Below are 27,543 nucleotides of genomic sequence, written 5' to 3' on the forward strand. Positions count from 1 at the left end.
CACTCCTCCAGCTTCTGTGATGACTAAGCTTAGATTGATGTGGGGAGAAAGGAATTTGCACCCCGAGATAAAGCCGGAGTTGTAAGTCTGCCTGTCTAATCACGGTCCTTCACACGTGACTGCCTTGCACGTTTCCTAGAATCTTTGTAAAGACAGCTTCATCCTCCCTCTGGCAAGGTTGGTGACACAACACAGGCTACAGAAAGAGCACAGCACAGGCTGCAGGGGAGCACACACAGGCTGCAGAGGGAGCATGGCACAGGCTGCAGAGGGAGCACACACAGGCTGCAGAGAGAGCACAGCACAGACTGCAGGGGAACACACACAGGCTGCAGGGGGAGCACAGCACAGGCTGCAGAGAGAGCACAGCACAGACTGCAGGGGGAGCACACACAGGCTACAGGGGGAGCACATACAGGCTGCAGGGGGAGCACACACAGGCTGCAGAGGGAGCACAGCACAGGCTACAGGAGGAGCATGGCACAGGCTGCAGAGGGGATGTTTTGTTCTTATTACAAACAGACTGCTGTAAATCCTGGTAGACTTAGTAGATGTGCCACTGGTATTTCCTCTTGACACCAGTCTCATGCTTTTCATTTGGCTAGTTGGTTGGATCTTTTGAACTTGGACTTCCTTGCATTTCTTTCTAAGTAAATCCAATTGAACCCTTTCCCTCTCCGCTCTCCCCTTCTCTTTTCCCTTTTTCCTTTTCCTTCTCTTCTGCTTTTTCTTTCTCATCCCCCCCCCCTTCTAAATGTTTTGGCTACTATAGTGTTGGAATGTTCCCCAATGAGCCATGTGCTTCAGGCTTGGTGGTATAACTTTCAAGGGTTAGGTCAGTGGGGATATGTCCTTGAAGGCACTCTTAGCATTTTTTATGTTGCTCCCCAATCTCTCTCTTTCTGTCTCTTTTCCTCCCCCCTCTGTCTCTTTCTCCTCTCTCTCTGTCTCTTTCTTTCTCTTTCTATGTTTCTTCCCCCCTCTGTCTCCCAGCTTCAGTCGCTTCCTCTACCTGTGTTCCTGTCATGATATACTTGCCTCTTCACGACTCGAAAGCCACAGGACAGACGGGCCACACACAGAAACCTCTTAACTCTCTGAGCTGATGTGAACCCTTTCTCCCTGCAAGTCTGGAGGCATTCTGTTACAGTAGGTGGGAAGCCCGTGGCACAGCTTCTCACTCATCCTGAGACAGAATGGGAACTGCAAAAGGCAGCATCTGTGGAACACTTCTTAATGCGTGACACTGAGTCACACTCTTTTGAGGGACTATCTCATTTATCGTCAGCTCTCTGAGGTGTGGAGGTTACCACTATGGTTTTACTGATAGGAAGAATTTTGAGGCACAAGGTTAAGGCATTCAGAAAAATGTACATAGCTTACTTGTTTAAGCCTCTGTCTCTCTCAGTCTCTCTGTCTGTCTCTCTCAGTCTCTGTCTCTCTTTGTCTCTCTCTGTCTCTGTCTCTCTCTGTGTATGTGTATTTGTATGTATATGTAACACACACACACAGACATAGGTGTTTGGTTATCTTTTTTTTCCTTTGTTTCAAAAATATGACTTCCTGGCTTCTGCCCGCTACAGGGTAGACAGCCTTCCAAGCTGGTGCTTCCGGCTCTGTCAGAGCTCGGGGCTCTGTTTCCATCTTGATGCAAGAGACTGAGTGGTAGTGACAGACTTTCCCCCCTTGATGTCGTGTTATCGTTGAATTCTTGATGAAATCCTATTTATTACAAGAGCTTCCTGTGTTACCCAGGCTGGCCTTGAACTCCCGACCCTCCTGTCTCTGTTTCCTCAGGGTTGGGATTAAATGTATCTACCACCATGCCTGTCTACCCGGTATTTATGTATGTATGTATGTATGTATGTACGTACGTATGCATGTATGTATTTTGTATGTGTATGTATATAAGGGGTTGGATCGTGTATGTGTGTATATGTGTGTGTGTGTGTGTTTGTGTGTGTGGCCAGAACACAGCCTCAAGTGTTGCTCCTCTGATGTCCATCTTTTTACTGAGACAGGGTCTCTCACTGGCCCAGAGATAACCAAGTAGGCCAGGCCAGTTGACTAGAGAACTCCAAGGACCCTCCTCTTTGTTTCCCTGGTCATTGTTCCTACATGGTTACTTATGGTACCTGGACGTGGCTTGCGATCTCCTCTAAGCTACAGATTCCCTCATTTCACAAATGGCTCACTCTTCCCTTCACCTGAGCCCAAAGCCTGAAAAGTGTGCACGAGCCGCTCTAAGCTAAATGGTCCCTTGAGTCTTGTCCATCTCACTAAACGTGTTAAAAGAGAAGCCTTTGGGGTCTCCCAGTGTTTTATTTCCCTCTGGGAGACCATGAGTTTCTATCACATGCTTTGTAAGGCAGTCCAAACTCCATCCCGCCTTTCCCCTTTTCCCTGGGATCCCACAGGCAGAACGTAGTTGGCACCCCATGCAGGTCGTGGTCGGGTGCTGTGAACTTGTAGACAGCACACACCCTTCTACAGAAATGCAGGCCAAGGTTTCTCTCCTGTGGTAACCTAATGACATCATGGTCACTGCATAGAGTCACTCTGAGCCTCTTCATACCTGCCTTCCACAAGTAGACATCATAGCTGGGCTGTGGTGGCGCACGCCTTTAATCCCAGCACTTGGGAGGCAGAGGCAGGTGGATCTCTGAGTTTGAGAGTTCAAGGCTAGCCTGGTCTACAGAGTGAGTTCCAGGACAGCCAAGGCTACACAGAGAAACCCTGTCTCAAAAAAACAAAAACACAAGTAGACATCATGATCATATCCAGGGAAGGAAAGCTGGTCAGGACCCAGAAGTGGAGAGGACCGTTTCTACTCTAAGCCTCGAGAAGACTGCAGCAGAGAGCAGCAAGCCCATCATGCACTGCAGCAGCAACTCTTGGCTTCCTGTCAGTGGGACTGTCTCAAAAGACACCAGAACAATGCTATTGATATTGGTAGCTGCCTCTCACTGTTAGTGGATCTGGTGTCTAGGAATTCTTGACATTTCATATTGGATGGTCCATCTACCACACTTTTCTAAGCCAGGAAAACATGAAGGTCCTTTCCCTCTGGTCTTCAGAGAAGAACTCTTGCTACAACTCATGTGGTACCCGGATGGTGCAGCATCCGCTATGTGGTGGTTGTCATAGAGACCAGAAGTGAAGGTCTCTGAAGCTGTTTTGTATACTACCCTTTATCAGTCATTTCTAACATTTGGCTGAACCTTAGAACTGCTTGGGGGGGGAGTATAGTGTGCTTTAAGATATTCCTGTGTTCAAGTGTTTAAGGCTGTTTAAATCGGGATGTTTAGGGATGGGCTCCAAGGATTTTTGCTTGCTTGCTTTCTTGAGACAGAATCCAGGCTAACTTTGAACTCGTGATCTTTCCGCTTCCTGCCACCAGGGTGCTGGAATGACAGGTATGTGTCATCACACTTAGATGTTCAATATGTGTTTTTGGAAGCTTCGAACGTCGTTTTGAGGAGCGACAGATTGGCAACCACTGTCTTAGATGAGCATTCATTCATTCATTCATTCATTCATTCATCTAATAACTTTTAGCTAAACATCATCTCCACTGCTCCGGCCCTCATGTAGCTTCCATTCTGGTGGGGACAGAGAATAAATATATAAGCATGCTGACAGGATTATGGGATATTATTAAGTCAGGAGAAATGGGGGGAAAGGGGCTCTATCAGGCAGGGGTGTAGAAGGAGGCCGGCAGGTAGAGAGCAGGAGGGACGGAGGCCTGGCTGTGAGGATAACCAGGGCAGAGATGGGGAAAAGCTGGCATGGAGGCCACCAGGGAAACTCAGTGTTGGGAGAGAGAAGGAGGTGTATTCATAGTAATAATCATATTGCTATAATAACTGTATATGCTTAGTACTGTGCCAGGCACCATGCAAGGCTCTTTGTGGGGGTAAAAAAAAAGCCAATTTTAACCTACTACACACACATCAGAAAGCCAAGGCTCAGAGACACAGGTAACATGACTTGTTGTGGGAGCTTCAAACTTAAGCAAATGACACTTCATTGACCAAGCCTTCGCCTCAGCTACCTCAGCCTACCTGGCAGAACCTAAGGGGAATGGGTGCACATTCCTGACTTGATTCTAACTTAGGACAGTGTAGTCCGCTGGTCCAGAAAAGAGGGAACTGGGCTTTCTAGGCTGAGCCTCCAATCTTATCATGTTGACAATTTGTCCGTTCTCTTGGTCCTTCGCTGCTGTGAGTTTTCTATATTCACCCTCAAACAACCCCTCCGCCTGCACCCCACAACACAAAATATGGAAAGACATGAAGAGGCCGTTTGTACTTTAGCTGCCTGGTGATGCTGGCTTTAGTGAGCTGGTTCATGCAAGGCGCTCGGGACAGTGTCTCAGGAATAGCGGAATGGCTTCAGCCCTCTCTGGCATTATTGCACTGGTTGACAAAGATGAAAACAGGTGTGGATGAGAAGGGGTAGGGGTAGTGGGGGAAGGGAGGAGAGGAGGGAGGAGTAGTGGGGAGAGGGAGAAAGGAGGGAGGGCTAGTAGGGAAAGGGGTAGGAGGGGGAGGGGGGAGGAAGGAGAGGGAGAGGAAGGAGGGCGCTGAGACCAGATGTAAGGTGAATACATGAATAAATTAATGAAAAATAGAAAGAAAAATAGAAATATCATGTATGTTTCTGAATATATATATATATATCTGTGAGTGTAAGCGGGCAGGCACATACCGAGACATGTGGAATTCCGAGGGTGTTGGTTCTCACCCTCTATCATGTCTTTGAGACAGGGTTTCTTGTTCACTGGTGTCTCAGCCAGCAGCCGCCATGCTAGCTTCTTGGGACTTTAATCTCGGGCTTGCTGTGCTGTGGGAGTGCTGGGATACCACAGAGAAGTGTGCTACTGTGTCCAGCTTTATGTGCGTTCTTGGGATCTAAACTCAGGTTCTCATGTCTGCCCAGCACACACTCATCCCCTGAGCCATCTCCGCAGCTCCAATTACACTTTTAAAAGAGATTTGTTCTTATTTTATGTGCATGAGTGCTTACATGCATGTAGGTCAGTACCCCGTACATATCTTGTGCTCAAAGAGGGCACCAGATCTCCGAGAACTGGGAGTTACAGACTGTACATGGTCATGAGCCACAATGTTAGAGCTGAGAACCAAACCCACACCCTCCTCAAGAGCAGCCAGTGCTCTTGACTGGTGAGCCATCTCTCCATCCCCTCCCAACACGTTTTCTATGTCCCACGTTCCTTTGGTCCAGGTTTCCCTCTTATTATTCCCAGTGTTACAGTGCAGTATTGCCATCTGGTAATGCTAAGCCTGTGAATATGAAGAGTGGAGATTCGAACCCAGGGCCTTGTGCCAGGCAGATGCTCCTGCTGGGCTGTATCCACCCTTACAGCTTTGCCTTGTTTGTTTTCCACTGTGAGACACAGTTTCACTAGGTTGTCCGGGCTGGCCTTGAACTTGCCATCTTCCTGTGTCAGCCCCCAGAGTAGCTGAGATTAGGAGTCTATGCGCCAGTCCTAGCTTGGAACTCACATTTTAAATATGTATTAATTATATACAATTATGGGCTTAACTCTGATGTTTTTATACATACTCATAATGCCTTCCAGTCATATTCATTTTTCCCTGTTATACTTTCTTGTCTCACTTAGACTTCCGCTAATTACCTGCCTCTTTCTAGCTAGCCATTCTTTGCTTTGGTTTTCCTGTTGTGTGCATGCGTGTGCGTTTGTGAGTGTGGATGCATGTGTGTGTGCACGTGCATGCTAGTGTGTGTGCATGCATTTGTGTGCTTGTGGGTCCACGCGTGTGTATGTGCGCATGCGTGTGCCTGTGTGTGTATGTGTGTGCATGCATGTGCATGCATGTGTGTGTGTATGTATGTGACCTACTGAGTTTTGTTAGATTGTTCACAGGAGCGTGAATGAGGTTTACTTACATGGTCATGGGTACCTTACCAGTGACTATACCACTGAAGACAATGTCTCTCCCTCTCTATCTACCGTTAACTGTGAGGTAATCCTCAGGGAGGGTTGGGGCTCCACGAATCCCTCCTGCTTCCACTTCTGTCACACTCTGTTGATCGTCTCAGCTCTGCACAGGTAGTTCTAGGATTGTGAATCTCAGCAGCCGTGAGTTCAAGAGCACAGAGCTCCTGCTATGCCTGACATCAGCTCTGCACGCTTCTCCTCACCCGCTTCCTCTGGTTCTCACATTCTCTCTGTCCTCTCTTTCTCTCTGTGTCCTGATTCTGGGAGGGGGTTATGTAGATATCCCACTTATGATTGGATACTCAGCAATTACATATTTTCAATACTGTAACCAATTATGGAGACTCCCTGGCTCTTCAGGGTCACCTCCCCCCAACACGTGTCCCTCTAAGCGTCTTTAAAAAAAATCCATTCCTAGCCGGGCAGTGGTGGTGCACGCCTTTAATCCCAGCACTCGGGAGGCAGAAGCAGGTGGATTTCTGAGTTTGAGGCCAGCCTGGTCTACAGAGTGAGTTCCAGGACAGCCAGGGCTATACAGAGAAACCCTGTCTCGAAAAACAACCCCCACCCCCAAAACCAAACAAAACCAAACAAAACCAAAAAAACCCATTTCTTTCTATGTGTACAAGTGTTTTGCCTGCATGTATGTATGGGCACTACATGTGTGCCTGGTGCCCAGGGAGGCCATAAGAGGGTGTTGGATCTCCTGGACCTGGTATGACATGTGGTTGCATGCCTCTGCCTCCCAAGTGCTGGGATTAAAGCCTGGCGCCCACCATTCCTGACTCCTCTCTAGCCTCATGTGGAGCCTTTTTCTTGTTCTGATGACAACCTCGTCTCCTGTGTTCTGCTTTAGGGCTAATTCCTCCACTGGGGACCCTCTTCTCATTCTTCTGATGTCACGCACAGATTCACTTCCCTAGGCCACCTTAAACAGGACTCCTAGCCCTGGGCTAAGTCAACCCTGGGTTCCTGTTCATCTGTTACTCCATTGCCTTTGCCTTTTAAGCACCTTGTTCTTGCCAGCTGGCTGTGAGCGCCTTGGGGGTACCTATACACCTTGGTGTACTTGTCAAGAGCCTGGCGGAGGGTCTGACAGAGCCTTCCCTTTCATATATATTTCTAGTCAAAAGAAAAAAAAAGATTCAGATAGCCAGTTTTCATTTTCCAGTCCACTAACGTGCTTTGTTGGAAATGACCTAATGACCCTGTTTACCCCCATGCTCTTCCTGTCTGGACAGGTGGTGGTTGTCGGTGGGAATCCTTGTTTGACCCCGACAGAGGAGAATCTGTTGCTGTGGTCCTGAAGTGTTGAATTACATCAGTTTGTTCATTCTCTGACATTTTCAGTCTTCTACATTAAGGCAGAGTCAGACAGATCCTACTGTCTAGGGCCAGGGAACCTTTGTAAGATGGGGTGGTCTGAGGAAATAGCCAGGCAGAATGAGACCCGAAGAATGGGCTCTCTTCATGAGAATCAAGGACAGAAGAAGAAGATGGAGGGAGGGAAAGGGGGAGGTGGGCACTGGACAATCATTGGATGATCAGGCTGTCTGTCTGCTCTGTGTGACTGTCCTCAAGAGTCCTACGGACAGGGCTTCATTTGCATGCTGGGTTTCTCAAAGATGGGAGCTATTGTCTCTGCTATGGCTCTGTTTGCTTGTTTATTATCCATTTATTTATGTATTTATTGGGTGGGACTTGAACTCAGGACCTCATACACATGCAGTGGATGCTGTTAATGATTTGGGAGTTGGACACTTCTCTCTGAGACCAAAGGCTAGAGACCGCATAGAGACTACAGCTATTACCTACCACTGGCCTGGAGGCCCAGATTTTGTTTCTAACAGTGAAAGGCACTGTGCTACAGAGACCAAACAGAAGGGGGCCGAGCTAGCCTTCCTGGGCTCCATCTGCTGTCCAAATATTGTCTTCTTTTGGGGGTAGGGTGGGGTCAGGAGCTGTTCTTGTGCAGTCCATGAAAGTGCTCTGCTATGAAATAGTATCCCAAGCCCTTGGAGTTTGGGTCATTTTTAAGGATCTATCTATGTATCTATGTATCTATCTATCTGTGTATCTATCTGTGTATCTATCTATGTATCTATCTATGTATCTATCTATGTATCTATCTATGTATCTATCTATGTATCTATCTATGTATCTATCTATCTATGTATGTATGTATGTATGTATCTATCTATCTATCTATGTATCTATCTGTCTATCTATCTATCTATGTATCTATGTATGTATGTATGTATGTATGTATCTATCTATCTATCTATCTATCTATCTATCTATCTATGTATCTATCTATGTATGTATGTATCTATCTATCTATCTATCTATCTATCTATCTATCTATCTATCTATCATATGTGCACCAGCATGAGTTTGTGTGTACCACACATGCGCAGGTGCCTTCAGAGGCCAGAGGAAGTTGGATTCCTGGAAACTGGAGTTACAGGCTATTGTGAGCCACCTGAGGTGAGTGCTGAAAACTGAATTTTGGTCCTCTGTTAGAGGTGATGTCTGTCTTAGAGTCTGTCCTCAGCCTAGCGTTCCTGTTAGGAACCAAGAGAGGAAGGAGGGAGGGAAGGAAGGAGAAGGGAAGGAACTGAGGGAGGGAGGAAGGGAGGAAGTTTATAAACAAAACAATGAGAGGAACACGTTCACTAAAACTTCTCAGTGATTAACCAGACCTCTAAGGGTCACAAAGCAGAGAGAGAGGAAATGCCTGATCACCTACAAGATGGGGGGGGGGCCAGTGGGGCGATATATATGGTAACAATGTGTGCTTGCTGGGCAGTGGTGGCCCACGCCTTTAATCTCAGCACTTGGGAGGCAGAGGCAGGCGGATTTCTGAGTTCGAGGCCAGCCTGGTCTACAGAGTGAGTGAGTTCCAGGACAGCCAAGGCTACACAGAGAAACCCTGTCTCAAAGAAAAAAAAAAACAAAACAAAACCAAAAACCCCCAGCATATATAAAGAGCTCTAGTTACTAAATAACAAAAATAACCCAGATTAAAAGTGGACTGAAGATCTGAATAGACATTTCTTCAAAGAAGAAAAATATCTAATAAAAATAAGGAAGTAGGGAGATGCCCAAGATCGTGGGTCATTAGCAAAAGCCTGGGAAGACATCACTGACAGGCAGTGGGAAGGACTGTTGAGAGAAACTGGAGCTTCACTAAGGATGGGTGGGAAGATGACGTGATGCAGCTGCTTTGCAAGCGGTCTGTCAGACGCTCAGAAGGTGAGAGCACCACACAGCTCGACAATGATGCTTGTGGTATATGCTCCCAGGGAGACTGAACTATGTGCTCACAGAGGGCTTGTGCTTGGAGGTTTGTAACATCATGCTCTGCTAGAGCACTGTGTGGATTCCTCCTGTTTCCCCGTGACGGACACCTGACAGAAGGAGGCAAGATTCTTGTTGGCTCATAGTGTGGAGGGTACGGTCCATCATGCTAGGGAAGGCATGGTGGCCGGGGTTCGCCAATGACTGCAACTCAGCTTGTCAAATCTCAGCTGGTCAGGAAACAGAGAGCTCACCGGAAGTGGAGTTGGATTACAACCCAAAAGAGCCGGTGTCCCATCTCTGCATGCCAAACCTCCCATCCCAAAGGTCTTACACTTCTTGAGCGACCAGGTAGGAAGCAGGTGTTCAAACACAGGCTGTCGGAGGACATCTTAGATCCCAACCATAATAGGCTCTGAGTGGATTAAATCTAAAAGTCCATCAACAAATGGCAGAGGGAACAATCTCTGGTCCAGGATGTTGTTTAACCCTTTAAAAGAAGGGAGTCTGCGTGCTGGACAAAGTAAGTGGACCTTGACAAACAGCATGCAAAGTGACAAGCCAGAGAAAGATCAGGAGTGGAAGGTTCCATTTTAAGGGACTATCCGGAACGGATACAATGTATCAGGACAGCCGACATGTTGGCTTTGCCTGGCGGGGTTTAGGGAGTGAGTGATAACAGACCCGGCATCTTTTCCTTCTCTTCAGCGTTTTCTTTTATGTATCTATCCTTTGAAAATCTCATCATATATCTGTGTGTACAACTCTTCTTGGACTCTCCCTCCAACATTATGTCCTTCGTCTCCTCCCTGATGACGCTCTGAGTCCAGTTAGTGTGCTGTACACACAGGGTGTTGAACCATTCGCTGAAGCATAGGCTGTGTAGGAGAGGCTACACCACTGAAGAAAATGGGTTCTCATGCCCTCAGTGACAATAGCTCACAGCTATGGGGAGGGCCTTGTGATACCCACCCCCCTCATCCTATGCAAGTTGGAATTCTGACTGGCTTGGTCTTGTGCACATCTTATATAAGGAGCTATGGCTGCTATATTCATGAGCGTAGCAGCCCTGTCATATCCAGAAGTGGGTTTAAAAAAAATAACTTGAAAAAAGGTCTTTCTATGTAGCCAAGGCTGGCCTTGAACTTGTAGCAAACCTCAGACCTCTCAAGTGCTGTATGTGAATACAGGCATGTACCACCATGCCTGGCTAAGAAAATGGAATTTCTTTTTTTGTTTGTTTGTTTGTTTTTTGCTTTTTGTTTTTTTTTGTTTGTTTGTTTGTTTGGTTTTTCGAGACAGGGTTTCTCTGTGTAGCCCTGGCTGTCCTGGAACTCACTCTGTAGACCAGGCTGGCCTCGAACTCAGAAATCTGCCTGCCTCTGCCTCCCAAGTGCTGGGATTAAAGGCGTGTGCCACCACTGCCCGGCTGAAAATGGAATTTCTATACTGCTACAAAATTTGAGATTTTTTATATTCATATTTTATGTCTCCCCCTCTATCCCCCCCGTCTCTCTGTCTCTCTGTCTTTGTCTCTCTTTCCTACACAAAGACTCATTCTATAATCCAGGATGGTCTCAAACTCAGTATCCACCTGCCTCAGCCTCCCTAGTGCTGGATTAGGTCTGAGCCAAGCACCTGTATGGGCAAAGGTTTCTTTGCAGGAGACGAAAGTTCACTAGAATCAGTTGTGACGGTCTTTCAGCTAAACCCACCTCACTGCATGTTATCAGACGGTAGAAGGAAAAATGTCCAGTGCCAGAAGGTTGGTTTCTTGAAAGCTCCCAGGGATCGATTAGTGGCTTCCAGAGAAGCTGGTAGTGTCTGTTAGGAGATGGTGGCAGGGCTCAATCTGTGGGGACGATGGCTACCTCAAGTGCCCACTGGGAGCTGCAGTCAGACCAGCACCAGCAGATCAGCAGGTTAGGCTTTTGTGGGGAGCCCCTGAGAAACACCTCCTTTCTCATTTCATTCTATTGCTGTGTCAGACACCATCACAAAAAGCAATTTAGGTAGAGAAAGGACTTGCCTTGGTTTACAGCTTAGATCGTAGGGTCTATCATCAAGGGAAACCAAAACAGAAACCATCGAGGAATACTATTTGCTGGCTTGCTCTATACAGCCCAGGACTGCCTTCCTAGGGAATGGTGCCACCCACACTGGGCCCTCCTGCATCAATTAACAATCAAGACAATCCCCCACAGACATGCTCACGGGCCAATCTGATCCAGGTAATCCCTCAGTGGGGACTCCCTTCTTTGGTGACTCTAAGGTGACAGTTACAGTGACAGTTAAAGCAAACAAGAACACCACTTAAGAAGATAGGAGCTTTGCAGGGAGCCGGGTTGGCAGTGAAAGACAAGAACCATCCAAATTGTTGGTTAGCAGAAACCCCATTTAGATTGCAGCTCACTAACACACAGGATAACCAGCACCCGGACAAAAATAGACCCTGCTCCCACAGTGAGCAAACTAGCTCAGAGTAACTGGTCCAGTTTGGAAAGAGAGGGGCGAAGAAAGAGCAAATTGCGAACTGGTGCTGGATATGTGAGCAGGTTGTATCTGAGGACAGACCAAAGAAAGGCCTGTTAAAAACTATTTTAAAAACTATTTTGGGGACACTCCGCCAGGTGACTGAAGACCCAGCTCCCCGTGGCCCTTCCTGAAGAAGACACTCTTTCTGTGATGCTGTAGGCGACATGAAATGTTTACCTTCTGAGCTTATAGCTCCTGTCTGCTCCCCCACCCCCGACAATCCGCTGGGCCTCATCTCACCTGATAGCCCACCACCGTATTCTAAAATAAAATTCCCTCCCTACCACCTGCCTCCACTGAGCCTTCTTGTTTCTTCTAGCTGAGGAGCTGTTGGCACTTGGTAGCTGCAGGGATAGGGCAAGTAGGTTTTCTCTAATGTGGCTTGTGGTAGGATGACCACATTCCTGAGCCAGTCCTGTTCTCAAGAGCAGCTGGGCAACACAAATTGAATTTAATGGGTTTAGAACGGGAGGAGGAGGAAGAAGAGGAGGAAGAGGAAGAAGAGGAGGAGGAAAGGGAAAGGAGGAGGAGGGAGAGGAGGGGGAAGAGGAGGAGGAGGAGGAAGAAGAGAAAGAAGAGGAGGAAAAGGAGGAGGAGGAAGAGGAAGAAGAGGAGGAGGAAAGGAAGGGAGAGGAGGAGGAGGGAGAGGAGAAAGAAGAAGAGGAGGAGGAGGAGGAAGAGAAGGGGAAAGAGGAGGAAGAGACTATGACCGTGATAATGACTAGGATGGGTAGAGTGGATCTGGGGGGAGGGGCTTGAATAGGATTAATATGCATTCTATTAAATTATCAAAGAATTAACCAAAATATTATTAAAACCCTTCCATATTTCTAAGAAGGAGGCAAAAAAAATTCATCAAGCAGTCACTCTGCTAGACACCGTGCTTCCAAGCTCATTGACCTGTGCTGTAACCCACTGACAATGCTGGCTGAGTCTCTAGCCCGTAGCTTTTCATTATGAAATTATAAAAGTACAAAATTATAAAATTCAATTTTCATCCCTTAGCCGTGTTTTCTCTATATAGATCTGTCACATGTCCTACATTTGCTTTGAGTATTAAAAGAGCATTTGTGTGTACGCGTGGTGTTTGTACATGTGGTGTGTGTTTACATGTTGGGTGCATGTGTGCACGCAGGTATGCATGCTCACGTGTATACATGTATGTGGAGACTTGAAGGTGACATCAGATGTCTTCCTGGACTGTTTTCTATGTTTTTACTGAGGCGGGATCTCGCAATTGAATCCAGAGCTAGAGTAGTTAGCCATCTTGCTCGAGAGAACCTCTTGAGGGCTAGGATTGGAGGTGGTCACCATGCTAGCCTAGTTTCTGCATGGGTTCTCAGAATCTAAACTCTGTGGCCTGTCCTTATGCTTATCCAGCAAATGCTGTGTCCATGGCACCATCACCCCAGTCAAGGGTTAGTTAATACTTTCTATTGGCTATTTTCAATATGCTAATATTTTGACCTTTACAAAATAAAATCTATGTTTAGTTAATTAATTGTGTGTAGTGGGTGGGGTTCACATCTGCCACACCCTGTGTGCAAATGTCACTTGGGTATTGGTCCTCTCCTTCCACTAAAGAGGTACCAAGTGATTGACCTTAGATTGTCTGGCATGGCCGCAAGTGTGGTACCCTCTGCAGAAGCCGTCTCTCCAGCCCTCTGATCTTGTGAGTTGCAGCACTGAAGAGTTAATATAGTAGTAGTTTCTCTTTTGTTTACACTGACTCTCTTCTTTTCCAAAGACAGTGGCATCCCCTCTGCTTTATTTTCCATACATATGGCTGGGGAAGAGTGAGGTTTTCTCTAGGCAGCTGTCTGTCTTCCTGTTTCCTTCTGCCGTTTCTCTGTCTCTGTCGCTGTCTCTCTGTCCCTGTAGCCTCTCAACACACCTGTAGAGTTACATTAACACCCCCTCATGGCCTGAATCCTTTAGACCTGATGCAAGAACTTTGTGTAGATCAGCATTTTAGACCCCAAACTCCCAGACAGCTGACTTCCATCAAAACAGCTTGACGCATGCGGGCACTTAGCGGATATTCTCAGTAACAATGCCTGGCTTTTCAGATCATTTGCGAGTTTCTCTTTTAGATTTTGCTTGCTCCTGGGTTTCTTTGCTGGGAAGTATTCCTGGAAACTCTTGAGACTGGGCTTCCAGAGGGCAAGGTGTATTTCCTGTTATGATAGGAGCCCATTCATGCTCATCCATCTTGTTTTTAGGCTCTTGGTCTTTTTTGGTCCATAAATATCTTCAAGGACAGATGAGAATAGCCCTTTTGCCCATCATTAAAGGCAAACGTCAGGGAGGAATTCGGCCAGGGTTGATGGAGAGTAATAGGTGACGCTCCAGTATTGACAAGGCAGGTCTATTATAAGAGACAGCTTTCAGGGCCAGGTTCCTATCACAGGGCTGTGGGTGTGTGACCATCTCTCCCGTTACAATGTTTCAAGTGACTGAGTGGAGAGTGCCGTTGTGGGACCATCTATCCCGTTACAATGTTTCAAGTGACTGAATGGAGAGTGTCTGAGTGGGACCATCTGTCCCGTTACAATGTTTCAAGTGACTTGAGTGGAGAGCGGAAAGGACGGTCATTTTGGTTTATCCCCTAGTATCACTTTCCTGAGTCTGTTTAAGCAGAGAGAGCAACTTTCATGCACGTGAAGTGAAATGACATGGCTAGGAAAATGCTTCCCAAAACAAAACACGGTACATTGTAAAACAGCACCAATAACGAGGTCCATGCCAATAGCAAGATGGCAGAGCACCCAAAGAACAGCACTTGGAAGAACAATAATCCTGGACTTTTCAAAGAACAGAGAGTTTCGTAAAAAGGGGCGTTAGAGACTTTCCTCTTAGTTCATATAAGGTATGTGATAAAAAGAGCGAAGGAAATGGAAAGATGAGCTCCCCAGGTAGGGCACGGGGAAAGGGGGAAGAAGGCATAGAGGAGGCAGTTTTCCAACTGTGCACTGAAAGGGCGGCTTCACGCATGACCTAACAGGTCCTTGGGTGACTGGAGTCTGAAGAGCATTGTTTAATGGTGTGACTGCCCTGGCCCTCTCTTGATGTGTATTTGGAAGCATCCTCCATTGCCACTGTCAGAGCGGTTAAGTCGGAAATGACTTGCTTGTTAAAGAATGGCCAGCCCCACCTTAGCCATGCCTTGTTTAGTGTCTTATTTTGCTCAACATCTAGACAGTGTTTAATACCTTTGGAAGGAAGGCCCAGTCTTCCTTCTTTTCCTTCTATTATGTGCAATTACAAAGGTATATAAACATTGGCCGCATAATGCATTTTTATGTTTTTATAACCCAACTTCAACAACCACCCATTAATGGCTGATCACATGTATAAATATATATTTCATAGAAACACATAGTACATTTATAGTGTGTGTATATCCATGTCCATGCATATTACGACAAATCCATCTGTTTTAGCATTTCATCAGTAAATCCAAACAGGACTTAAAAGCATGTGTTCTTTCGTAGAGACACATGGATCGCCATTTTGAAATATATGTATTCCATACCTCTGATGATCTCAGACCAAAAGAACTTCCATAGTAACTTAACTCTAGGTTCCTGTGTGCAAATGTCCACTGATCCTCTCCCATACAGCGATCAAACTTTGGAAACAACGAGGCAGGGGCCACTTGGACAATGCACAGTGCAATATAAAGTTGGTATGTGTCTAGAGGAAAGCTCTCAGATGATGGTAGACCAGACAAGGTCTTTATCCTCCAGAACCACCTATGTGTTCCACAGAGCTTCAGACTTCAGACACAGAAATAAATAGGAATGAAATCACGATGTTCATGATCCTTTTTATTTTTTTAGTTTTTTTTGTTTTGTTTTGTTTTTGAGACAAGGTCTCATTATATAACCCTGGGTGTCGTAGAACTCACTGTGCAGACCAGGCTGGCCTTGAACTCACAGAGATCTGCCTGTCTTTGCCTCCATAGTGCCGGCAGCAAAGGACTAAAGGCATATGCTACCCTGCCTGGCAGGTGTCCATAGTTTGTGTGTGTGTGTGTGTGTGTGTGTGTGTGTGTGTGTTTGAGACAGGATCTCTCTACATATTCCTAGCTGGCCTGAAAGTCACTATATAGACCAGGCAACCTAACTGCCATTCAGCTGAAATGCAGTTTTGATGGATGACCAGAGCCTGTTTTGATAGATCTTGAGCCAAATAGAAAGAACACACAGTTCCCTTTGTCTTTTCTTTCTGTGGGTATTTTTTTTTCTGACCACAACTCTTGTCATCTCGAGAGGGTGTGGTCAAGTTCAGGGCAATTCTGTGGCTTCCTGCAAATGGCTTTGGTCCAAGCATCATCTATTATCAATGGTGTCTTCTGTTGGTGTATAAAGCCAGTTGTCTTGATTCCAGTAGCATTTCTCTTTGCTTCTTTTCTACATTGGATATTTTTCTTTCTGGATTCTGTATATATTAGCTATTTCCACATTGCTTTGACCACAGTGCCTGTTAGAAATACCTCAAGGGAGGAAGGATTTATTTTGACTCAGTCTCTTAGAGGTTCAGCCCGTCGTGCGTGATAGGAAAGTAAACCTCTGTTCATGGTGATGGGGTATGTAGTGAGGTTGTTCACACCAGTGGCAGACCAGGAAGCAGAGAGTGTACAGGAGCCACAGGTCCCTACAGTCTACGAAGGCCCATACCTAGTGACCTACCTCCACAGGGTAGCCTTAACCTCAGAAAGTGCCACATCCCTCCTAAAGTTCACCATCAGCTGGGGACCAAAGGCTCACACCGTACCTGTGTAGGGGACAGGTCAGACTTAGATCACAGCAATGTATTTTCTCTCCTCTTCATCCATTCTGTTTGAGGAGGCAGAGGACATCTCGCCATGACTTCCTGAGACAAGGTGTATAGCAAGCAGTATTTTTTTTTTGATATCTTAAATGTCTGAAAATGTCTTTAGTCTCTTTCTCCAATAATTCTTTTGATAGGCCTAAATGAAGTTGGGGATAGTTCTCTGGCAGGCTATTGGGTCTTTCGTTTCATTAATGTGTTTTTGTTATTATTATTAATCTCATTATTATGCTTTCTGCATGAATGTTAGGAATTCTGAAGTCCTTGTGAATCCTTGAGTGGCTTATCTCTTCTCTTTGGTGGTTTGCAGGAGAGTAGAGGAATCTTTTTGAGATTACAGCAGGACATCTGGTTTCTATCATTTTATCGTACTGAAGGATGCTTTTAAGCTGGAGGTTCATGTGTTCAGTTCTGGGAATCTTTTCCTACATTATTTATTTGATCATTTTTTTCTCTTGTATTTTCTTTTTTTTTTTCTGGATCTTTCCTGGACTGCTAGATTTCTGGGGGATTATTCTCATATTTTAATGTCTCATCTTGATTTTTCTGTCCTTTTTATGGGGGGTATTTCCTTCTGTTTTTTTTTCATTGTGACAAAATACATGTATTTATAAAACCATTTAACCCCATTTTTAAGTACACAGTTCAGGGGCACTGGCCACTTCTGCATTGGTGAGGGTGTCTGTTACCAGTGTCTATGTAGATTTTCAGAATTTTATCAATTTTCAGGATGGAATCTTGGCACTGTTAAACAGCCCTCTATTTCTCCTCCCTAACTCCCGGTGGCTCCATATGAATCTGTCTTTAGGCTTTAGGCCCTTTCTATAATGGAGCCAGACAATATTTAGAAATGTGTATATTGGTGATTAATTTCTTTTACTTAATGTAACATCTTCAATGTGTATCCACGCTGTCGCTTGTTACAGTGTTTTCCTATTTAAAGGCTGAAACATTCTACGGAAAGACACTCGAGTTGCTTCTAAGTCTTTCATTCTTTTGCTTTTTTGTATCTCGTCTTTGTGGTTTTAAAATGTCTGGATTTACTATCTTTAAACTATAAGCCCTCATATTTGAAAATTCTTTTTTTTTTTTTTTTATTTTTCGAGACAGGGTTTCTCTGTATAGCCCGGGCTGTCCCAGAACTCAACTCTGTGGACCAGGTTGGCCTCAAACTCAGAAATCTGCCTGCCTCTGCCTCCCAAGTGTTAGGTGACGCACAAGCCACCACCGCCCGGCATATTTGAAAATTCTTATATCTATTATTATGTATGTGTGCGTATGTGTGGCGGTCAGGTGACAACTTTTGGGAGTCAGCTTTCTTCCATACTGGGTTGTTGACAGCTGGACTCAGGTCTTGGAGGCTTATGTCATAAATCCTTTACCCACTCAGCCTTCTTGCCTCTGACACCCTTATTTTTTTTTTTTTGATTACTAATAACTTTGCTTTTGTGAATCTTCTGGTTTCTTCAAGCTGTTCTTGTCTTGTGGACACAACACCATTTCTTATTTCTCTGAGATAAGATATTAACCATGTGCCCTTGGCATTTTCTTCTGCTTCTTGAATTAATTATTTTCTTTATATTCTACTCAATTCAGAAAAGTCCCTTGGGTGTTTTCCTATTTGAAAACAAGGCACCAAGAACTGCTTGAAACTTCTGGCCACGAGGCTGGAGCTTATCACTGGCTGGGCTGCTGGTGGCGTGAGTGGATGTGGTGGCCGTCATTTCTCTGGGGGGCTCCTATTATGGTAACTATTTATTGTTACCATGATACCATGTTATCAATCCTGATAGTACCCAGGATTGACCAAGGAGACAGAACCTTTGGGAATATCTATAAGGAAATTTCTAGATCAGTTTAATTGAGAGGTATAGTGAGAATTCTGGAATTTTAGTTTCTTTAAAAAGCATCATTAAGAATTATTATATACAATATTAAGAAATATTATAAGAATACATTTTTGTTTTAATCCCTGGTGTGGAGATGTGGGGTTGCTTCACAGCACCTGACTGTGATTTGCCTCGTGCTCTAGCAGAGTCATGGTTTTGCCAGATTCTCTCAAGATTCCGTGATTGTGTGTCACTTGGAATTCTGAGAACTTTTTAGAGGATTTATAGACCCCTGCCCCCACCCAATAGGCAGGGTAGGGTGTTAGTCATTTGTGAGGGGACTGGTTGCCGTTTGGTTGTATTTGTGCTCAAAGAAGAAATAAGAAGAAAGAAATTAGATTCAGCTCTCTCTCTCTCTCTCTCTCTCTCTCTCTCTCTCTCTCTCTCTCTTCCTCTCTCTCTCTCTCTCTCTCTGGGTGTATATGTGTATATCTGTCTCTCTCTTCTCTCTCCTCTCTCTCCTATCTAGTATTAAGGGGTGAAACTGGGGGATAAAGGAAGGATGTGAAGAAGAAGAACCTACAAAGTAGCGAAGACTGGCTACAGAGAGGGGGAAGTCTAACCCTAACAGTGGGTAGCATTTTCTTGTAGTCTGGGGTCCTAGACTGCATAAAAAAGAAGTGAGCCAGTGGTTGGGCTTTGATTGCTCTTCGCTTCTTGATTGTGGCTACCGAGTGATCTTCCATCTTAGCTTCTCCTCCATGAGGGATGTGTCCTCCAGCTGTGAGCCAAGATAACCCCTCTGTCCTTCAATTATGCTCGTAAGGTATTGGTCACAGTCACTAAGATTAGTATGTAATGCAATTCCTATAGGCACTTCAGTTTTGCAACCTGGAGAGAAATTCTCCTGCCAGAGTAAAGGGTCAGTGATGTGGGGGCAAGAGGTTCCTGTTGAACACAGTGAGTTCCCATTAATCTCAGTTTCAGGCGGCTCCCTGACTCCACTCTCTGCTCTGACTCATGTCTAGATTAAATGCTCTATTTAATCCTACCAGAGAGCAAATCCTTTTTCTGACAGTTACTGAGGACACAGTTGCCTGACATCATCGAAGTGGGAGATTATTTCTAGTGTGTCTTCTGGCTCCCTCCCCTTTTTAGAAGATTTACTTATGTTTTTATGGGTGTGAACGTTTTGCCTGCATGTAGGTCTATGTACCATGTGAGTGCTTGGCAACTTTAGAGTCCAAAAGAGGTGTCAGATTATCTGGAACTGGATTTGTAGGGACTTGTGAGCTGCCACATGGGTTCTGGGAATCGCTACTGTCCTCTGCAAAAGCAACCACTGAGCCATCTCTCTGGCTCCCAATTGACTTATTGAACATACTTTCAAAGATTCCTCCTCTCTTCAGCCCTACTATTTAAAAAAAAATTACCTTCAAAGGCAATATATTCATCGGCACTAATTTCTGAATCTTCTTAGGGTTTTGCAGGGAAAATTGACTTTTTCCTCCTCAGCTGCCCTGTAGGATTTAGATCTGATGGTTGCACCCTGCGAACAGTCAGTCAGTGCTAAACCATTTCTGTATCTCCTGCTTTTCTCCTCCTGTACTCTCACTTAGTCCTTGGGTGCTGATGCCCCCTACCAGCATTTGAAGTGGGCTCAGATCAGAGGAAGAAAAACAAGAACGTTCGTTCATCATTCCTCACAGAGATGAAGTCTTCCTCTCTTATGAGTGTATGGTCCCTTTAACATTTACCTCTAGGCTGCAAGAAATACTTATTCAGGAGGCATGCTGCTGCTTTTTATCAATATCAGATTGGCTGGCCACAAAGCAAAACAGGGAAATTTCCACTGGGAAAGGTAACGTCTTGAGCCTCTGGTCTATAGACACCATCATCACCACCACCACCATCATCACCACCACCACCGTCACCACCACCACCACCACCACCATCATCACCACCACCCTGACCGCCACCATTACTATAGTCATTAATATTACCATCGTCACAAACAGCAGGGTACTGCGTTCTGCTTGTGTTCCAGGTAGTAAGTGGAAACGTTTAAATGTTTATCTTTTTTTGTTTTGTTTTGTTTTGTTTTCGAAACAGGGTTTCTCTGTATAGTCCTGCGTGTCCTGGAACTCACTCTGTAGACCAGGCTGGCCTCGAACTCAGAAATCCACCTGCCTCAGCCTCCCTAGTGCTGGGATTAAAGGTGTGCGCCACCACCGCCCGGCCGAAATGTTTATCTTTTAATCTTCACAAGTACACTTGGCTATTCGACATCACAGCCTCTATCTCACAGGGTTAAAAAAAAAATCCTAAGCCCCAGAAAGGTTGAGACATTTCTATGAAATCATGAATGGCAAACAGCAGAAGTCAAACCTCACTGGAGTCTGCAAGGAGGCTCTGGAGGTGTGAGGGAGGGGTTCTGGTGAAAGAAGCGTGTGAGCCCTCCAGTCAGAAGCCACGGGCTGTTCTGCATCCATGACTGCAGTGACCACTTAGATCAGTTGTAGAACCTACTGCATCGGGATGTCAGGAAAGATGGAGGCTTAGTGTGGACACACCTAGAAACTTCGGAGCAGGGTAACGAATTCTAGTTCTAACACTGGTGGATGGTGAACTCTCCAAATTTGCTGGTTGGCTTACAACTCACAGGGGTCCTCATGACTTCCTAATCTACAGACACAGAAAGACCTTGCTGGTCTTCCTCAGTGGAAACAGAAGAAGCTTCTGGTGCCTGGGGAAAGTCTACCATAGAATTATTTGTTGACTTGGCAAGCATTCTTTCTCCGTGCAGAAGAGAAGGCTGGGGCTTCTTTCCACTGTGATCAACAGAAATAAAATGGAGGCTGCTGAGTGAAACCTGAAAACCAGCTTGTGCTCCGTTTGCCAAGCTGTGTGCCCTGGTGCAGGGCCTGTACCTGCACTGAGGAAGGCACTGTATTCAGGTTCATGTGGAAATGCGGTGGAGGTTAGCAGTCACGCCTAGAGGGGAGTTCTTGGGGTATACCTGGTGAGCAGCATTTTTTTTCTCAATCAAAACACTCCCTCCTTGAGGGAGGAGGGAGACTTGGGGCTTTTCAGTGATGTAGCTACCTTAGAGTCATCTCTACTCCTGTAAGTAAGTCCTCCCCTTATTCCTGTAAGTCCTCCCTTACTCCTGTAAGTCAATCCTGTCCTTACTCCTGTGAGTAACTCCTCCCCTTACTCCTGATAGTAACTCCTCCCCTTACTCCTGTTAGTAACTCCTCCCCTTACTCCTGTGAGTAACTCCTCCCCTTACTCCTGTAACTCCTCCCCTTACTCCTGTAAATAACCCCAAATAAACTAACTGATTCACTGAGCTAGCCCTGGGTGGAATTATCTCTTTTGTCTGTCTGGGAAAAGCAGACATTTGTTCTTGTCACCCTATGAAAAGTCACACAGTACAAAACCCTCCAAGTTGAATACAGGTTAAATATCCTTTTTCCATTGGACTGAGAATTTCCATGCTCCAGCCACAGGTCATGCTAAGCCCTTCCACAGTGTTGTTATTGCCCTGTGACTTACCTGTGGGGTACTGCATCATTAACCCAGGACTCCCTGTTTCCATATGGATATCAGAAAAAACACAGATTCCCCCACAGCTTGGACGCTCTTCTGTATTTTTCAACGTCGTTTTATTCTCAAGTACTACCCCAGCATGCAGTTCTATGTTCTAGAACGCTCCTCGGGCGTAGCTTTGTGACATAGGCACTGTTTGTTTTGAGATTGCTCACTATTTTGTTAACCATTTTGGGAACTGGCTGTTATTTTCAGCATATAGATACGTTTATACCAACTTCCACTATAGGGCATATTATTATTCCATCAACATTGGTGGTCAACTTAACACACAGAGTCATTGGATAGAGTCTCTCCACTTCGGAACTACTTAGATCCATTTGGCCTGTGGGTGTGTCTGTGAGGAACTGTCTTGTTATTTGATGTAGGAGGGCCCAGCCTTTTGTGGGTGTCATCATCCCCAAGCAGGGCTTATGCTATGTAGGAAAGCTTGCTGAACATGAACCAGTGAGGGTCACCAAGCAGCATCTCTCCATGGATCCTACCTTGAGTTTCTGCCCTGTCTCTACTCAATGATAGATCATGATGTGGAAATCAAAGCCAAATAAATCCTTTTTGATCAGGGTGTTTTATCACAGCGACAGGGATGACGCTGTGGCAAACTTGACCATGCAGTTTTTGGAGGAGGACCGTAAATTATAAACTGAAATCAACCCTTTCCCCCCACGTTGCCTTTGGTCAGAACGTTTTTATCACATAAACAGAAAGCAAACCAGCAGGATGCTATTGGTGCTTGGGATACGTCAGTTCACGGGGAGAAAACTTTAAGTGTTGCTGGGCATTTGCATTTGGGTTCTTTTTATCAACACCAGTAGATCCCCAAATCACTGTGGTCCTTATAGATGCCCTCCAACAGTCCCAAATGTCTTTATGGGGACTGTGCAATGCCCAAAAAAGACCCCCAAACCTATAGCTGAATTGTCATGAATTTATAGATGAGTGAGATTAGAACACAGCCAAGACAGGACAGGACATCACAAGCCACCCTAACCCTTGTGCATCTGGAGCAGAATGGGAGAATGACAGTTTGAATACAATGGGTGGCTCATGGAATCCCATGTTCAAATTCAGTCCCCATTATGAGCTATCAGGAGACTGTGCTTTTAGAAGGTAACCAGGATGTTACCCTCATGAGTGGATGAATCTAGTCATAGGATCAAAGACTCATGTGTTAATGAGGATTCGTGAGAGTGGATCTACTCAGAAGACAGTCTGTCTGGGTCTTCTTTACTCTCATGATATCATGCCCACCAGAAGGCATTACGTTGCTAGATATGGACCGTTGACCTTGGAGTAAATAAAATTCCCCCGTCTCTTTTCAACGACTAACATACTCAGGACTGTCACCTTTCCTCTGCCTTTCTTCCTCTCTGCCCTTTGGAATCATTGTCGGGAAATGTAGCGAAATGTATCAAGCCCCTGTTTACACCACTTGAATTAGAAGCTACTTCCAGTGTTTTAGAGAGCGAGCAACAGCAAGTGTTCAGGAGGCGCTGTTTACAATTTGGCTTCAATTGTTTCTGTATTCCGTCTGTTTCCATATGTAACAGACGATGTCTCCAGATACCAAGTCGACCCATCTGTGTAATGCTTGTTGCACATGCTGCAGGCTCAGCATGATTGGCATGACATATTTTGTACTACTCAGTGTTAATGTACACATACCAGGTACAACGGCACGGACCTGTCAACACAGCAACTCAAGAGGTCAAGGCAGGAGGGTTGTAAGTTCAAAACTAGCCTGGAGTATAAAGGGAAACTCTGCCTCAAAACATCACCAACACCAGCATAGCTACCAACAAACCCCGAGCTCCAAAACAAACAAAAACAACGAGAAAAGAAACGGAGCTGTCAAGATGGCTCAGTGGGTAAGGCGATTGTCGCATAAGCCTGAAGACCTGAGTTCAATCCCCAGAACCCATGGAAAAGTGGACGGAAGGAAGCAGCACCACAGATGTCCTCTGACCTCTATATACAAGCTGGAGTGTGAGCTCTTCTACTCACAGGCACCCACACACGCGCACACACACAAACAAATAATAAGACTAAAGTTAAAACCCCAAACCGAAGCAAACAACAGCAAGGTGTCCCAACATCCCTTCCCCCGTTCTTCAGATGAGCAACCAAAGCTTTCTGTGTCTGACAGTCAGACGGAGTCATGCTATAAAGTCACTGAGAAAAGCTTGGGGGACGAGGGGATTAGGTAGAGGGACTTCCCACCAAAAGCCCCATCCTCCTAGACACCCCACACTGTGTCACCACCAGCTGGAGTGGTGACTGATTTGGGACCAGTGAGAGGGAAAGCCTTCGGAATTGCTTTTTCCTAAGTGGCGCTGGGAAAAGGATAAATTAACTGCTTCATGAATAAAGGGAATGGAATGTGGGGGCCAGTGCCAGCTTGAGACTCTGCTGCCAGGAGAGTCGGGCAGCCCACAACTCCTCTAGTCTCTCCGAAAATAAAAACAAACCCAGGATCAGAGGAAGGAAGTGTCCAAGTCTGCTGGTTGGTCTTCCGGAAACTGGTACGAGGAACTCCAGCTTCCGGGACTTTGAAACAGGAGTTAAACGGACAGGTGAAGCCATCAACCCTTCCTTCACGCATGCATTCATTTCGTGATATTTCCTAAGGTTATCCACGTGTCTGAGTCTCTCGTGGCTGCTTCCACAGCACTCGATAATAAACACAGTGAATATCCCTGTCCTCAGAGAGCCTGCAGTCTGTGTAACGAGGGGGCAGAGATAACGAACATATTAAAAAATATAACGGGATAGCCCGGCCAGCAAAGCCACCTTCTGTGCAAGTCTGGTGACTCAAGATCTGGGAACTTGCATAAAGGTGACAGAGAAGCCACTCTATAGAGTTTTCTTCTGACCTCCCCTCCTTGGCTGTTGGTACTCCCCCAAATAAAAACTTAAAAGTCTTTGAAGTATGTTGCACTGAAAGCAACAAGGAAGAGCTTGGAAAAGGCTTCGGTTTAAAAAGTTTTTGTTTTGTTTGTTTGGTTTTTCGAGACAGGGTTTCTCTGTGTAGCCCTGGCTGTCCTGGAACTCACTCTGTAGACCAGGCTAGCCTCGAACTCTTGAACTCAGAAATCCGCCTGCCTCTGCCTCCCAAGTGCTGGGATTAAAGGTATGCGCCACCACCGCCCGGTGGTTTTGAACTTTTAAACAGGTTTCATGAAGTGACATTTGAACACAGAAATTATTACTATATCATTATTGTTATTATTACTACTACTACAATGCTGGCCATCATTCTAGGCACACCACAGTTATCTCATTAGTATTTACAATCTCCTAGAAATATAGCCATGACAATTCCCATTATACAAAGAAAACCTAGGTTCAGAGATTTGTGCAGATTTCTGGACACCATAGGACTCCCAAGCGATAGGACTGGGATTTGAACCAGGGGTTGTGCACTTGCATGCCGGTGCAGACAACCAGGTTTGGGGAATAGCAGTGAGTGGGTGCAAAGGGAATCTCTGCTGGACCCAGGAGAGGTTTTTACCAGTGTGGGTGGGCAGTACTTGCAGGCTTTGGAACCTTAGCCCATTTGAAGGAGACCTGTCTTTGGTGGAAACTGCATTAGCTAGCTTCAGGAGAGGTGGGCCTTGGGGGAGGGAGCACAGGACTTCTGCAAACTGCTAGGGTTGTCCCAGGGCAGTGTCTGTGTGAATTTCACCCTGCCACCATGGCGTGGCCAGCTGCTCCAGTCAATAAGAGAGAATCTCGTTCCTGGGAGCATTGAAGAGGGCACCAGAGCATAGTGCCAGGGCATAATGCCATAGAGGAATCCCAGAATGAACTGACTGGAGACCCAGGGGTAGACGAGTGGTAGAGGGGCTCTTGGGAAAGCCGGACTAGGTCCGTGTGCAACAAAGTGGGGGACAGAGTAGAACAAACTGAGGGAGAGAGCAAGTAGGCTTTATCCCTTTTGAAAGAAGCACAGGGTGCAATCAAGAAAGTTTGACGGAGGTGTCCTGTGTGATAGCCTGCAGAGTGCTGGTGCCAGAGGAAGCCAAGGTAGGGGGTGCTGGGCATAGCAAGAAACAGGAAGAAACTTTGATCCTCGGGAAAACATGCTGGGGGGTGGGGTGGAGGGGTGGGTAAGCCCAGGGAGGAGCTGGAATCTCCTGAGGCTCCTCCAAGAGTGACAGAGGCAGTGCCCAGCTGGAGAGAAAGAACTTGCGAACATAGAGGCAGCTTTAGGCACTGGAGGGCAGGGGCACCCAGTGTGGCCATTTGCGGGGTACAGCGGGACACAGAGTCTGCAGGCTCAGAGCATGAGGGTGTACTGTGGTTTGCCAGTGCGAGCACGTTGAGGTCCTAGGAAAGCAGTGGGACTAGGAGAAGCTGCAAAGTCCAGTGAACTTGGAGTGGGAGCGTTCGGAGCAAAGAAGCGCAAAGTTGGTCTGGTGTTAGCGCTGTGCAGCTGAGTGCTGATGGTCCTGGGCAAAGCATGGAGAGGAGGTCTGGACCTCCAAACCTAGCACATAGGGTGACGAGAGGCAGCGCAGCCCGGATCTCTCCTTTGCAACTGCTTTTGGTCCCATCCCCACTCACCATGACAGAGAAGACTAAAGCCACAATGTTGATCGGGTACGCTGGGCAGAAACACGAGAAAATGGTGAGCCACAGATAGTTATTGGGGGCAGGCATGTCCTCCTCGGTCTTGTCATCTTCTGTGTAGGCTTCCGGGCTGCTGCTGTCCAAAGCTCCCTTAGAGTCTGAGCGGGAAGCATACTGAGACATGGGCAAAGTCGGGGACACTGGAAGGGACGAGGAGCGCATCGTTCGCGCAGCCTGGGGTTCTGGCTGTCGGCTCATGGCGAGCAGAGACTCTGAAAAGCTTGCGGCTCCGGGCTCAAGGGAGATGAGACTTCACTCCTGTGTAGGTCAGTCCTCTGCCTGCACTCGGCTGGGCTCAGGGACTTAGGCCAAGAGCCAGGAGCCTCCCCATAAGAGGGAGGGAGGGAGGGAGAAAGCAAGTGGGGGAGGAGGAGGGAGCTTGTCACCCTGGAAAGCAGAGGAGCAGCTGACACGCTGTGTTCCCTCACACCTAGAGACCCTTCTGTGGATGCCTGAACCACCTCACACTGAGAAGTTTGTAAGATAGGGCTCAGGGAAGGAGGGAGCAGGACCTTTTAAGTTTTAAACCGTCTGCAAAGGACCATCGTATCTTTTCGAATATCACTGAATCTGAATCTTTAGAAGGAATGAGAGTCCCTCTATCCAGCGGATGAAACATTTTATATTACCCTTCTTTCACCTCCCAGGAGAAGCAGGAGACTGAAATCTCTCTACTTTGTGGCCCACGGGGAAGACTCCCAGGTGGTTTTGACTGGTGCAAACATCCTGGACAGACAGATGAGAGAGAGAGAGAGAGAGAGAGAGCGAGAGAGAGAGAGAGAGAGAGAGAGAGAGAGAGAGAGAGAGAGAGAG

At 46.2% G+C, this 27,543-nt stretch overlaps 1 protein-coding gene across 1 annotated transcript in view; it reads right to left on the bottom strand.

Moving 5' to 3' along the window:
* The window catches only part of Tmem233 (transmembrane protein 233), a 59,644-nt gene extending 32,791 nt beyond the window's left edge, over nucleotides 1-26,853 (bottom strand). Inside the window, exon 1 of the mRNA XM_028765414.1 lies at nucleotides 26,665-26,853. Within this exon, the coding sequence (XP_028621247.1) occupies nucleotides 26,665-26,853 (189 nt within the window). The remainder of the gene's footprint in view (nucleotides 1-26,664) is intronic.
* Nucleotides 26,854-27,543: the final 690 nt, after the last annotated feature.

Source organism: Grammomys surdaster, unplaced genomic scaffold (genome assembly GCF_004785775.1).
Source record: "Grammomys surdaster isolate TR1022 unplaced genomic scaffold, NIH_TR_1.0 164, whole genome shotgun sequence".
NCBI classification, from domain to species: Eukaryota; Metazoa; Chordata; class Mammalia; order Rodentia; family Muridae; genus Grammomys; species Grammomys surdaster.